At 39.7% G+C, this 15,857-nt stretch overlaps 1 protein-coding gene across 4 annotated transcripts in view; it reads right to left on the reverse strand.

Annotated features, from left to right (window-relative positions):
* Positions 1-2,310: 2,310 nt before the first annotated feature.
* The window catches only part of cstf1 (cleavage stimulation factor, 3' pre-RNA, subunit 1), a 59,701-nt gene continuing 46,154 nt past the window's right edge, over positions 2,311-15,857 (reverse strand). For all 4 annotated transcript variants that reach the window (XM_069884783.1, XM_069884781.1, XM_069884782.1 and 1 more), the window contains exons 3-6: positions 14,536-14,813; positions 10,006-10,203; positions 8,348-8,738; positions 2,311-3,610 (exon numbers count right to left, since the gene is read on the reverse strand). In XM_069884783.1, coding sequence (XP_069740884.1) covers positions 3,351-3,610; positions 8,348-8,738; positions 10,006-10,203; positions 14,536-14,813 — 1,127 coding nt within the window. In that variant the 3' untranslated portion in view covers positions 2,311-3,350. The remainder of the gene's footprint in view (positions 3,611-8,347; positions 8,739-10,005; positions 10,204-14,535; positions 14,814-15,857) is intronic.

The raw sequence follows: 15,857 nt of genomic DNA on the forward strand, positions 1-15,857 counted from the left end.
TCTACCAATCCTCTGGGTACACTGTGATTGCATGGCACCTTGGCTTGGCAATTCAAGGGCCCAGAAATCCAGAAGGCTACAGAAGGTAGCAAAACATAGCCAAGTCCATCACTTCACCGAAAACATCTGTGGGAGGCTCTGCCTCAAGGAGGCAGTCAGCATCATAAAGAACCCCCATCACCCTGGTCACCACCTTTTCTCGTTGCTACCTTTGAGAAGAGGGTACAGAAGCCTGAAAACCAGCACTTCTAGGTCCACAACATTTTTTTTCTTCCAATAGTTGTCAGGCTTTTGAACCTCCCCTTACTACTCTAATCATAAACTATTCTGGGACTACAAGAAGTAATCTCGAACTGCACTACTGTAACACCACTCTGAAATTCTATTGTAGTTGATTTTCTTTACAAAGTACCCGTTTGGCTGTAGAATGAAAGACTTTAGTCTATTTTTAACTGTACATGTACACAACAATAAACTCAATATATTATTCGTGCGGAAGAGAATGGTTTGTATAGATATGGGATAAAATGGGATTAGTTCAGGTTGGCAAATTAGTTGCTATTGATGAGTTGGGCTAGAGGACTCGAAACTTCACAATTTCTTCCTCTAATTTCACTTCCTGATATCAGCTTCAAATTTGTAATGTTTTCAGTAGTTCTTGACAAAGCAAAACAAGAGAAAAAAAAATATCAGCCGTCTTGGGACAAGTCTATGCAATTACTGGTACTAGCTGAGGTCAGCATAGTGCAAGGTTTTTAATTCTCTTTGTGGACAAGTATAGCTTCAAACTCATAGCCCAGTTTGTACATGAAGAAATTATTTTGTTGTCATAGCACTGTATGCAGAGTTCAGATTTTACAATTGGATACAAAAGCAAAGATGTAACCCAATACTTTTGATAATTAATGGTCATGCATGTCAGCTCTGAACTTAAGATATTTACTTATAAAGGGATGATTCTCTTACAAGGAAATCTCTCAAAGGGGGACCCTCAATGAGATACCACCTATACTTTCACCAGGTAAATTCCCTTTAGGGTATCTACATGTTCGGGACATTGGAGGAGATAGTTAAACGTACATTGCACAGACAGCAAACCTTTGTCGTCCAGCTAGAAAGTTTTGACGGATAACCCCTCATTTACTGGGGACATACAGCATGTGCTGGAATATGAAACAAAACACAATCTAGTGGAGAAACTCAACAGGTCAAACAGGATCAGTGGGAGAAAAAGAATGGCCATCTCAGGACAAACCCTTCATCAAAAAGGTTTAGGCTTGAAACATTGACCATTTTTCCCCCCACTAATGCTGTTTGACCTGTTGAGTTCTTCCAGCAGATTAAGTTTTGCAACCTCTCACTTACACTTGTTTTGACACGAACAGCATGAAACCCTTCTCAAAGAACTGGAGCTTCGGGAACTAATGTTTACATGTTATGAAAAATCTTAACTGGAATTGTTCAAAATCACATTGTTTCTGGTTTTGTTGATAATGACTATAACACCAAAAAAAACCATTTCTCTTAAATATTCTCATTGGTTTATCTAATGCCATAATTCACCCCAAAAATGGCACCTAATAATGAAGCAGTCCTTCAGAACCATGTGCAAGTATCAGTCCAGATCACTGATTTTAAAAATTTTTCCTTCCACTCACATACCACCTTAAGTAATCCCTAATCCATAAAGAGCACTAGTAAGGGGTTACTTAAGGTGATATGTGAGTGGGAAGAGAAAGTTGAGAATCACTGCTCTAGACTCTATTATGGAAATATTTTACTTGAGAAAAATTGTCATTGGCCCATTTCCTTTGGAGTTATAAAACCGTGCACATAATGAGTCAATTAGGTACAATTAAAACAGTGGTTTTCAAACTTTTTCTTTCCACTCACATCCCACCTTAAGCAATCCCTTACTAATCACAGAGCACCAATGGCAAAGGGAATACTGATGTCAGTGGGGAAAAAAAGGTTTGAAAATCACTAATCTAGATTAAGTACCCAAATTCTGGAAAAGAAATGACCAGAAAGTGCTGCGCAATGAGCTGAGAAGACACATTGAAGATGCTCATTAGAATAACTGAACTTAGAAGGACAAAAAAAGTCTTTTAGCTCATGATCCACTACAAGCAAGTAATGACCTCTAAATGCCAGTTTGGAAGTATTGAAGGAACTTTGGTCAATTTGGTAAACAGTCCTTCAACAAAATATTGATTCTAGAATCATTCACAAGTTATAGAAATGTGTACAATATTACAATGTGGAACCATAGCTCAGAAGTCAGTCAAAAGGAAACTGAGGAAACAATAGTTAAAGTTTCAAATTTATTCATTACTATTAAGCGTCCAATTACACAGCCACAGCATTGTCTGGCTGATAGGTTACAAATACATCACAAGGAAAAATGAACAGTTTTGAGAGTGATCTTGCATATTATAAATGTAAGATTTATTAATATGAAAATATCAATTTATAGACAGATGTCATTTTTAAATTTAAACCATATCAAAACTGTGGCTGAGAAAGAACATCTAAAAAGATTGTAGACTGCATGCAAATACTGACTTCATAAAGCAACACTGATTATTAAGCAAATACTAATGTAGAGTCAGCGTTCACCTTAAAGTTATTTATGTTAAATAAGTAATATTCTTCTCAGACTCTACGTGAAATGCAAAATGGGATACAGGTTATTTTTGCTCATAAACTTCCACACTACCTTCTTTGAACAACTCAGAGAAAATAATAATTTTGTACTAAATTAGTATAAAATTTTATGTTCCAAATTTATTAGGACCTACTTTGGGTAGCACAAATTCTATTTTTTGACAGCTAGCATCTGTACATCAGTTTGGAAGTATTGAAGGAAATTAAAGACTCCATACTCTCATTTTGTAAATTTCAGAGACAGATCATTCTGTTTTAAGGAAGCTTAATGCTACCAAACTTGGACAAAAGGAAAACTATATTAACACCTAGTGGTAATTGCTAATTTAGCAATCTTTCACAGTAGTAACTTCAATTCCTGGGAAGTTTGGTGTTGTATTAACTAAATAATAATGGCAATAGCTAGTTCTCAGACTGAACATGTGAAAACACAAATCATGTTGCAAACTATCTGCATTTCAAGAATAAAATGAACAAAATCAACATGGGCCCAAGAGCCCATTAATGTGTGGAGGCCAATCAGCATGGCATTTAAAATTAACAGTGTAATTTCATAGTTTAGAATGAGTTGCAAACTCAGACCAATGTCTAGAACTCAAAGGAGAGTTAGTCAAGTTGTAACAACTTCCCAACTCTTACTCAATGCAGTTACCAGATTTTGAGAATCCCTTTGATTGTCTCATTTAATCAGTGCTAGACCTTCTATACCAGAATCTAGCTCTGAAGTCATCACTGCATGTCATGAAGCCAGGATTCGTAGGTGAGTGCACGATGCAACGAACAATGTTGTTGTGACCTAGAGACAGGAGGTTCTTGCGTTCAGCTGTACGTGAATCCCAGCAACAAAGACTGATTGTTCTTTCATCAGGGAGAAGCACGTAATCTTCAGTGTGGTTGAAAACTGCTTGGGTGCGGTGCGTTTGTCTACCACTCAATCCAGCTCCTAGATGGAGAAAGAGTCCAATCAATGCTCTTGTCCAGCTCCTTTAAATTAACTGACACAATGTAGCAAGATAGAGTCCGTCTCATTTTTAAAACTCTATCTCCAATTAAACATTTTCTCAAATTGCATGCAATTCAAACAAAAGATTCACATTGGCCAAGAAAATCAAGATTTAGTTAAAAGAATGAGTGGTTCAGCTGGGCAAGTAAAAATGAGTTCAGTGCAATTTCTAAATTTAAGGACCGGTCTGTGTTAAGGTACTCACACCCATTCTTAGTGAACAATTAGACAGCATCCAATATTAACACATTAAGAATTGCCATTTAGTTTATCAACCAAGCCTTGTAGTGTAGAGAATAATTTAAGGAAATTGCCCATCTGCAAACTTCTCGAAAGTCAGTTTCTGACATACAGTACAACTCTGATTACCCAAAATTGGATTCTCCAAAATCCAGATTTCTGAAATCCTCATTCATCTGAAAATTTTCCGGAGCCTAACTGACCAGGGTCATTGAGCTCCCAACAGCGGCAGTAGCGGACCTCAGGCTCCCGGCACCGACAGCAGCACAGCAGACCTCGGGCTCTAGGCACCAGCAACAGCGGACCTCGGGCTCCCAGCAGGGTACCTTTAGCCCCCAGCACCGGCAGCAGCAGACCTCAAGCTCCCAGCTGCAGCAGCAGGGACATCAAGCTTCCAGGCAGGAGTGGGACCTCAGTGGGGAAGTGTCGGTGATCGGCAGCGGCCAGCATAAACTTTATTTTAATGCTTAAAAAGCCTTAACTTGTTGTTTGTTGTTACAAGTGATTTGCTATTGCTAGTGAGCGGTTTTTTTTTTTTAAACGGTTTATCCGAAATGGGCCCAGTCCCAACCATTTTGGATAATCAGAGTTGTTCTGTATATGTATAATCTGTACTTGAAATGCCTTGTTACAAGTACAGTCCAAACTTGAACCATTGTAGGCCCCATTCCCAAATTATTTAGCTTGCACATGTTTCATTTCAACAATTCATTGATGAAACAGACTTCAGCTCTTAGATCATTCTGTACAGTTTAAAGGTATGACAAATAGGAAAATAACAGGTTTTACCAGTGGACAGGTTAATTCATAGGTGGCTTCCAAAGCCACACCAGTTTAGAAAAAACAAATTTTTCAAATTAAAGGTGCTCAGAATTGAACAGAAGATGCAAAACATTTTTTTTGTAAGTGTGAGCCACTCACAGCTTGCAAAATTACAATTTCATTTTGGAAAAATGCAATAGTTAATGTAAAGTTCGCTCCTTTTCTTGCACCAAAACTTCTCATGCTTCGTAAATTTCAGAACTCTCCAAATTTAGTATAAAGCACATGCATTTATATAAGTTGATTATAAAATGTTCAAAAATGTTTTACCGCCAATTGACTAATTTGAAGTGTTGTTAACAGGGTACAGAAACTGCAATACTTTTCATCATATTGGTCCGGAGATAAAATATTGACACAGTTCTCTTCAAAATTACAAGTTAATTATATTTTTGTTTATTCATCTAGAAGCAAAATCATCTTGTAGTTTAAAACCTAATATGAAAGACATTACCTCAGGTACAGTAATGTCTCAAGTATAAACTTCCAAACTGTCATATGCTTTTATGTATCCTGAATTGTGTGCCCTGTGACTTATAATAGTCAACTGATTATCTATCTAAGGTTTAGAAACACAAGTTTCTTCTGAGATTGAAAATGCCTTGTGCTGAAGAGAATACTAGTAAATAATGTCCAATATTCAGCTTTCCCAAAATTCCATAACTGATATGCCATGCACACCAAGTTATCCCCACCAGTAACCCTGCCCTCTCTGAGCTACACTGGCTGAGTTCCTCAAATTTAAAATTCTTACCTAAATGTTCAAGTTACTCCATGTTTCCTAATCCATCTCTGTAACCCCTTCCAGATTTCCAGTTCTCTAAGTTCCCTCTATTTCTGATTGCTCCACCTTTATTTATTTCCCTTTATCCTTTCTTTCTCATTGACAGTATGTCTTCAGCCATCGCCTCACTCTCTGGATCCTCAAATAAGAGCACATTGCATATAGCAACAAATAGATTTGGCACAACTATAAATCAAAAATACATCAAATTATTTCAAAAATTGATTCTTTTTTTCCAAAGTCATACTGATAAACTGGTTTCCTTTTTTTAAATTTTAAAAGTTGATTTTTGTTTAAAACTCAGAGTTTATTCCTGTTTTTCTTTCCCCTTCCTCACAATTTTCTTCCTTTTTCTGGTTTCATTTTTCTGATTGTTTTTTAAGTTTTTACAATCTATGCCATATTTTATAAAGCCTACAATCAATCCTGCACGTTCTTCAATCATTTTCTCAATCTGCTTTGTCAGTTCCATTGAATCCAATGATCTTATCAGAATTATGTTTACGCATATTGTTGTTCACTCTAATCAAATTACACCTCATTAAATTTTTAATTTAATTAAATTCTCATCATTAAATTTCATCTGCCACCTGTTCATCAGTCTATTAATATCTCTACTGTCCTCCTAGTTTACAACATCATTAATATGTACTAAGAAAAGATGCTGTCCTAGTACCATTTCTGCTCTGCTTTTGAACCTTTCAGTACTTTTGTTCCCATTACTTGGTCAATTTCATTTGGGCTTCAGCATTATGACAGACAACTTCATCAAAAGCTTTTGGAAGTCCATCATCCATGATCATCTCTTACTTCATAAGAAAACTCTTAACATGTTTAGCATATCAATGGTGGCTTTACCTAATCAACTATACTTCTCCAAGTAACTGCTAATTCTGATCCCCATCACCTGCAAGAGAGAAACTGCCTAGATTGTTTTCACAGAGGGTCCACTCTGATGCAAATGTTGCTTACTGCCATGTTTGATTTACTGTAATTTTGGCTTTAGTTACTAGTATCTAGATTTGCTGAGCTCAGCCTGCAGGTAACGAACCTGAGGGCTGTATGCAATGTCAATGAGCAATAAAATTTTAATTTTGAACTTTGGTGACAAAACTCACAATTTAAACCTAGCAATGAAGGAACAGGGAAATGCTTCTAAATACAATACATGACTTGGAACTTACAGCTCCTGGTGCTCCTATGAACCTGCCTCGCACTTGGTGGAAGAAGTTTGAGAAGTGGCTTCATTATAGTCTTGGCAGATTTCTGTAGTGCATTTTGTAGGTGGTACACACTGTAGCTGCAATGTGTGCAGCAGTAGATATAATCAATCCTGGATGATGTCAAAGTTCTGAGTCTCACTCATCCAGACAAGTGGACTGTATCCCATCAAGCTCTTGTGTGTTACAGTTGATTGACGAACTTTGGGCTATCAGAAGTGAGGCAATTGTTGTAATATATCTTGCCTCACCTTTGGTCTTGTGGCCACAGAGCAGGTGCCCAACTCAGCAGAGTTTCTGGTCAATGACAACCCCCATGGGTGTTGATACTGAGGATCTGATGACGGTAATGTCACTATTAATAGTTGGTGGTTGGACGCTGGAGATGGCAATTCCACAGTAATTCTGGATCATGGATGTTAACCGTCAATTTTCTACTCATGCCTGAACTGTTGTCTAAGACTTACTGCCTGCAGATATGGACTATTTTAATCGCTGAAATCATTAAATATTATTTCCACTCCAACCTTATGTGGGAAGATTTCTATTGCTCAGACCTTGGAATCAGCCCTAATGAACGCTTGCACCGATGTTGTTGGACTAAAATGATTGACTTCCAACAGCCATCTTCCACTGTGTAAAGTATGACTCCGATCATTAGAATATTTTTCTCTGATGCTTCCTGAGTTCAAATTTTACATTCTTTTTCATTATCTTTCACTCCCTTACTTAGCCCAATCTATCCAACGCTGCCTGAAAATTTTTCAAAGGCTCGAACATTCACAATCTTTGAGGAACAGAGTTCCAAGAACTCACAACCCACAGAAAAAGTACCTAGGTGGGCAACCACTATTTTTAAACAGTCATCCCAATTCTTAATTCGGAAATGTCCTCTCTGCATTCATTCTGTCAAGACCACAGGATCTTCCATGTTTCAATTGTCACCTCTCAGTCTACTAAACTCGAGTAACAACAAAGGGTTCCCACCTGAAATGCTGACTGGCCATTTTAACCATGGATGCTGTCTGACACATTGAGTTCCTCTATTAGCTCATTGTTTCCTCTAAGAATTACAAGCCTAGTCTTCCAGACTTGCTCAACCCTCCCACTCCAGGTGTTAGTTCCAAAGCATTAAATAATGGGACCTGTACAATACAGATCTTCTTGAGGCCATATATAAATGCAGGCTACCTCTTATTCAATGGCCAACGCAATAAATGATAATGTTCTGTTGGCTTTGCTTCTAAATACAATACATGACTTGGAACTTACAGCTCCTGGTGCTCCTACTTGCTGTACCTGAATCCCAGCCTTTTACAAAGCATGCACTCTGTTGCAGAAGAATTATTCACTATTTAAATAATGTTTCTTTTCCAACAAAATTCTTGCCAAAATGTATAATTTCACATTTTTTTTCACATTGCACCTCATTTGCCACATCTTTTCCCATTCACAATCTATATCCTTTTGTTGTTTTCTTATGCCCTCTTCATAACTTGAAAGGGAAAAGGGAAACCTTCAATATTGACATTATGATATGCTCAAAGATGAAATGTTTAACAAGCAACGGACCATGTCATTCAATTTTTGTTCACAGTTACCATTTCTTACCTGTGTATTTGACCATTGTGCGACCAGTTGATATTTCCCATAGCTTCACAATAGAATCCTTTCCGCTTGACAAAACATACTTTGAATTTCTTGAGAACATAATGGAGCACACCTCTGCACCGTCGTGTGCTTTCTCATAAGTAGTGATGCAGCGGTTTGATACGCCATCCCAGAGCTTGATGTTGCCATCTTTACTGCAAGTGACATATGTATTTGCACTGGGATTGTAGCTCACAGCACAGATGGCATCCTTATGTTGATCATGAGGATTGCTCGACACGAAACACTGAAAGGTGTTAACATCGTACAATCGCAGAGTGGGGTGCTGGGTCCCCACAAGAATATAATCACCAGAAGGATGAAAAGAAATGGAGCGCAGCATTTCCGCTTCCTAAAAACATAAAAGGTAAGCTAGAGATAATTGATAAATAATTACATGAATTCACATTGCTCCTTTCTAATTTCTTCCTTTTTTCTTGTAAACACCAATGAAAAACAAACAGTCACACTTCCTGCTTTTAATTGACATGAAATAAAAATTGAAAATGCTGGGACATAGAAAACACAACAGTTCACCTAATTCACCCATGTCCTTCTGAAAGGAAATCTCTCATTGTTACATCTGGCTGACATGCAACTCCAGAGCTGCAGATATATTTGAATCTTAGTTGTAATTCTGAAATTGCCAGTAAAATTACAAATAGTGCCATTACTGCCAAGTTAAAAACAGAAAAAGGATAAAGCTATCAGCCGTGGCACAGTTGCTCACAGCTCAATCAATCTTCCAAAGTTATCCCTGGAGAAAACCTGGGAACTAGTGTCTACACTGGGAAAGCTATCCAATGAATTAAACAAGCTACAACCTAATGTGGTCTTGCTTGCTGAATTGTACCTTACAATGATCAGATTGCTTCATCACAATCTTGTCTCACAGACAGATCAAACACCTCAGAGGAGGCATTACACTGGTATACCACTGGAAGGTGTAACCAGAGGAGACCTCAGCAAATTACAAACCTTAAAATCTCAAGGATCAGGTCGAAGAAAGACAAGGAAACACTGATGATAATCAACCACCCTCTCTTAGATGAAGAATTAGTGCTCCTGCAAGCTGAATGGCACTTTGAAGCAGTGACAGTAGCAAGGACACAGAATGTATTCTGCAGAAGGGACCTAAATGGCACCACCACAGCCATCAAACTGCAACAGGCAATGTGAATCAACATTCAACCATCAATTTCACCAGGTCCTTGCCAATCTATTTTTGAAAATGCATTTGTCCACAACAGCATTAGTAGGATGATGACTCCAGAGTCTTGGTAGAGACAAATGCTGAGGACACATTCTATCACTAGGTATGGCACCATCATTGTGCTGTATAAATTGACACCAAGCAGATCTGACACCTCAAAAACCCAAGAACAGATCATTTCAATTTGGTAATAGGGAAAGGAATTTAGCCAGAGACCTAGGAACACTCTGGTATATATTAGGTGTTCTTTCATATCCAATTTGCATCTTAATTAAAGAAAAATAATATCTATATCAAAATGGATTTCATTAGTGTAGACTGCTCAGGCTTAGTGTAGGGTTTCAACCAAATCAAAAAATGAAAGCAACAATGGTATCAAATAAAGTGATGAACATTGATTTCTGACCTGAAGATACTTAAACGCCCTTTTGGCAGAAGGCTTGGAATAATCAAAAAGTTTCAGTGTGTAGTCTTTTGACCCTGATGCTAGTATCTGTTCTGTGGGGTGGAAAGCAAGACATGTGACCTCATCCACATGATCATACAGTGTGCGGATGACTGGATGATTCTCCATGTTTTGCTGTGCTGTCTCATTCATCATCACCTGTTTAAAAGAATTAGAATTATATTAAAAACAAATTCCTCGAAGTAAAATTACATTTCCCCCGTTGTCCACTTCTATTTGGTGTGCATGCAGCGGTTGATCACGTGACAGTACAGACCTCAACAAGTCTTCAAAAATACACCCAGACTGGCAGTGCAAATTAATAAATGGGCCAATGAATGAAATTATTTTGTTACAAAACTACATGAAATAACATCAATCTAAGCCCAAGAAAAATGTGGGACAATCTTGAATTTGAATGAATTTCATACTCTGGATATGAGTTAGGACAAAATTGTTCCACACACATTACTCTTAAGTCAGAGTGCCCCCTTTCTGTTTTTAAAGTGCAATACACCAAGTTTCGGAGTAACTTGAAATGCTTCTGATACCAAAAGATTTTGTAGTTTTGAGAGGATATAAGCTCCTTCAACATTTACAATTTGCAATAAAACTGCAGAATGCATCAGTCCAATTCCAGAATGTGTATATTCTGTAAGCAACAAAAATCCCTTTGAGAATCATAAAATTATTTTCAGCTTGAAAACATTCAGCATATTCAATTAGGATCTAGAAAATTAACCATTGTACTTTTTTTCTTTAAATGCGTGTCAGTACTTAAGTGTAATATTTTAACCTACTGTTTTGCTCGTTAGTTTTTTTTTCCTTTTATATGTAAGTAAGCTCATTCTTTAAATTTAAACATACAAGCAGCACAGTAACAGGCCATTTCAGCCCACAAGTCTGTGCCGCCAAATTTACACCCATTAACCTACATCTACACAGCTTTAATAAGGAAATGTCAAACTTGGTATCAATTGTTTAGCAAATATATTGGAGAGCAAAGATGTAATTATGGCAGGCAGAAGGCAATTTGGTGTAATATTACATCTTTTGTATTATTACATGACAATAAAGAAATCTTGAATCTTGAATGAACCCATTCAAAGTGAACCCATTGAAAGTGTACGATTAAGTACTTTGGTAGAAAAAAAATAAATGGGCAGAAAGTGAAAATTCTCAGATCTGGGAGACTTCGAGCAGGATGATCTGAAGGTAAACTTGTAGGTTGAGTCAGTGGTGAAGAAAGCAAATGCAGTGCTGGCATTCATGTCAAGAGGAAAAGAATATAAGAGCATGAATGTATGTTGACGCTTTATAAAACAGAGATGCAGAGGAATTTCTTTAGTCAACCTCAAGGTGCAAGCTCAACCTTCACTTCAAGCCAAAGTCCAGGAACAGTAAAGCCCCAAGAAAGAGGTTCAATGTTGGAAACCTGCAGTCAGATGAAGTGAGAGGAAACTTCCAGGCAAACCTCAAAGCAAAGCTCGAGGATGCAATCCGCCTCACGGACTCGTCCCCAGAAACCCTCTGGGATCAGCTGAAGACTACCATACTGCAATCCACTGAAGAGGTACTGGGCTTCTCCTCCAGGAAAAACGAGGACTGGTTCAGCGAAAACAACCAGGAAATCCAGGAGCTACTGGCAAAGAAACGAGCTGCCCACCAGGCTCACCTTACAAAGCCGTCCTGGCCAGAGAAGAAACAAGCCTTCTGTCGCGCATGCAGCCATCTTCAGCGCAAACTCCGGGAGATCCAAAATGAGTGGTGGACTAGCCTCACCAAACGAACCCAGCTCAGCGCGGACATTGGTGACTTCAGGGGTTTTTATGAGGCTCTAAAGGCTGTGTACGGCCCCTCACCCCAAGTCCAAAGCCCGCTGCGCAGCTCAGATGGCAAAGTCCTCCTCAGCGACAAGATCTCCATCTTCAACCGATGGTCAGAATACTTCCAATCTCTTTTCAGTGCCAACCGCTCAGTCCAAGAATCCGCCCTGTTCCAGCTCCCTCAACAGCCCCTAAGGCTAGAGCTGGATGAGGTCCTCACCCGGGAAGAGACATATAAGGCAATTGAACAACTGAAAAGTGACAAAGCAGCAGGTATGGATGGAATCCCCCCCAGAGGTCTGGAAGGCTGGCGGCAAAACTCTGCATGCCAAACTGCATGAGTTTTTCAAGCTCTGCTGGGACCAAGGAAAGCTGCCTCAGGACCTTCGTGATGCCATCATCATCACCCTGTACAAAAACAAAGGCAAGAAATCAGACTGCTAAAACTACAGGGGAATTACGCTGCTCTCCATTGCAGGCAAAATCTTCGCTAGGATTCTACTAAATAGAATAATACCTAGTCTCGCCGAGAATGTTCTCCCAGAATCACAGTGCGGCTTTCGCGCAAACAGAGGAACTGCTGACATGGTCTTTGCCCTCAGACAGCTCCAAGAAAAGTGCAGAGAACAAAACAAAGGACTCTACATCACCTTTGTTGACCTCACCAAAGCCTTCAACACCGCGAGCAGGAAAGGGCGTTGGCAAATACTAGAGCGCCTCGGATGTCCCCCAAAGTTCCTCAACATGGTTATCCAACTGCACGAAAACCAACAAGGTCGGGTCAGATACAGCAATGAGCTCTCTGAACCCTTCTCCATTAACAATGGCGTGAAGCAAGGCTGCGTTCTCGCACCAACCCTCTTTTCAATCTTCTTCAGCATGATGCTGAACCAAGCCATGAAAGACCTCAACAATGAAGACGCTATTTACATCCGGTACCGCATGGATGGCAATCTCTTCAATCTGAGGCGCCTGCAAGCTCACACCAAGACACAAGAGCAACTTGTCCGTGAACTACTCTTTGCTTTAGTTGCCCATTCAGAGCCAGCTCTTCAGCGCTTGATGTCCTGTTTTGCGGAAACTGCCAAAATGTTTGGCCTGGAAGTCAGCCTGAAGAAAACTGAGGTCCTCCATCAGCCAGCTCCCCACCATGACTACCAGCCCCCCCACATCTCCATCGGGCACACAAAATTCAAAACGGTCAACCAGTTTACCTATCTCGGCTGCACCATTTCATCGGATGCAAGGATCGACAACGCAAAGGCAAATAGCACCTTTGGAAGACTACACAAAAGAGTCTGGAAAAACCTCACAAAGATTAGCATATACAGAGCCGTTGTCATACCCACACTCCTGTTCGGCTCCGAATCATGGGTCCTCTACCGGCATCACCTACGGCTCCTAGAACGCTTCCACCAGCGTTGTCTCTGCTCCATCCTCAACATTCATTGGACCGACTTCATCCCTAACATCGAAGTACTCGAGATGGCAGAGGCCGACAGCATCGAATCCACGCTGCTGAAGATCCAACTGCGCTGGGTAGGTCACGTCTACAGAATGGAGGATGATCGCCTTCCCAAGATTGTGTTATATGGCGAGCTCTCCACTGGCCACCGTGACAGAGGTGCACCAAAGAAGAGGTACAAGGACTGCCTAAAGAAATCTCTTGGTGCCTGCCACATTGACCACCGCCAGTGGGCTGATATCGCCTCAAACCGTGCATCTTGGCGCCTCACAGTTCGGCGGGCAGCAACCTCCTTTGAAGAAGACCGCAGAGTCCACCTCACTGACAAAAGACAAAGGAGGAAAAACCCAACACCCAACCAACCAATTTTCCCCTGCAACCACTGCAACCGTGTCTGCCTGTCCCGCATCAGACTTGTCAGCCACAAACGAGCCTGCAGCTGACGTGGACATTTACCCCTCCATAAATCTTCGTCTGTGAAGCCAAGCCAAAGAAGACAGCACAGTAACAGGCCATTTCGGCTCACGAGTCCATGCCACCCAATTGACTCCCAATGAACCTACACCCCCATTACATTTCAAATGGTGAGAGGAAACCGAAGCCCCCGAGGAAAACCCCCGCAGACAGAGCGGGATTCGAGCCCAAGTCCCAATCGTTAGTGCTGTAAAGTGTTGCGCTAACCACCATGCCAAACATGCTGCCCTGGAACTTCAATGTTGAGCATCTAAATAACAAATTTTAAATAGCTCATTAATTTAGAGCTGTCTTTAACTGTCAACAACATACAATGTAAAAACAAAATGCTAAGACCTTTCAATACTTTCTCAATGTCTTGTTAACCTAAAGAAATGTTACAATCTTTCAATAAGTAGGAATCAACTCAAGTGATGGGATTCTCTTCGTTGGAGAAAATCACTGAGCCAGATGGGTTTTTAACAATAATTCAACAACTTACATGGTATTTGTTTTCTGGCAATTTATTGAACTGAACTTCATAAGCCCTAGATTGCATATTCCATGTGTATGTATCCCTAGAAAGGATGGGATTGGATTTCAGCATTGCCCATAACAAAAGAAAATGTTACACCTGCTACTTTTGTTCAAAAATAGTGGTTTCTAGGATGAAGTTTGCCTGCTGGAGAAACAGATCATAATTAATAACTTTGACCTTTAAAACAGATGTTTACTTGACTGCCATACCTCAATAGGCATGGCACTTTTAGCTAGCATCCTCTCTGTATCCAGAATCTTGATGGATGCATCAGCGGAACCTGTAGCAATCAGCTGTCCATCTCGGCTATAGGTAGCAACTCGGCATGGTCCTTTGTGCGACGTCACGTAGCACGTCTCATACTCAGCGGCCTCAGGAGACATTGTCTGAACATCAGCATCAAATTCCATATCAATGCCTGTACCAGGAGCCACCGTGTCTGACCGTCCAATAGCATACTGAACAGTATTGTCATCATTCTCCATTCCTGTGAATAAAAGCCATACCAGAATACAAAAATCAATGCAAGATCAAGCCAAACCACCTTATTCCGATTACAGTAAAATAAAGTCACTGCAATCACAATATCAACTGTAATTTCAATAGCACAACTTGGACAACTCATTAACACAACCTGGTGCACATTATCTTTCCATCTCTAATTCTTTTACAAAAAAGCTGACTTTGTAGTAATATTTTCTAAAAAAAAATGCACCTTATTGCAATATATTGCACATATTGCATATTGTAGAAGTGTAAAACCTTGCACTGGTCAAAGAATGGCTTAAGACACCAAATCTTAAATAAAGACCTAATGAGATGTTTAAACGACTTGTAAGTTTAACTCTGATTCTCTTTCCACAGACTTGTATTCGTGTCCCTTCCTGTACCCAGACAGAACTTTAAAAATTAGTTATCTCTGCTGCCAATTTCTTTCCTTTAGCCTCTCACCTTCACATAATTCATCATTGACTCTTCCCTTCCTGGATCTCCTCCATCACTAACTCACATGATAGGTTATCAACAGACATCCATGACGATGCACAAATTCAGATACTATCTTGACTATACTTTCTCCAACCCAGCCTCCTGTAAGGACTCTATTCCAGTCTCCCAGTTCCTCCATCACCGTTGTATCTGTTCCAGTGTCAAGTCTTTCCACGCAATACAAGGTGATGCCTTCCTTTTTCCTTAACTGTGTTAACTTAACCACAGTTACCAATGCCCTTGACTGCATCTCACCTTCTGAAAGGGATCATTGAAGCCTTCAGGGGATTATCAATTTCTGATATTCAGGATTCCTTTAAGATCTCTGATATTGTATCGGAACTGGGCAACTTAGCTGCAGGTTATGTATACGTAATATTACTTCTTCCCATAACACTACCATACCAGTTGAACATTTCTTACATTTTGCAGCTTTTTATATGTCCTTTTTTGCTAACTTCCATCATTCACAGTTAAACCAAATGGCTTTATCATAATCTTATCATTCACAATCACTTTGGTCCCAATTTAAAGATATTCTTTG

Source organism: Narcine bancroftii, chromosome 6, assembly GCF_036971445.1.
Source record: "Narcine bancroftii isolate sNarBan1 chromosome 6, sNarBan1.hap1, whole genome shotgun sequence".
Classification (NCBI taxonomy): domain Eukaryota; kingdom Metazoa; phylum Chordata; class Chondrichthyes; order Torpediniformes; family Narcinidae; genus Narcine; species Narcine bancroftii.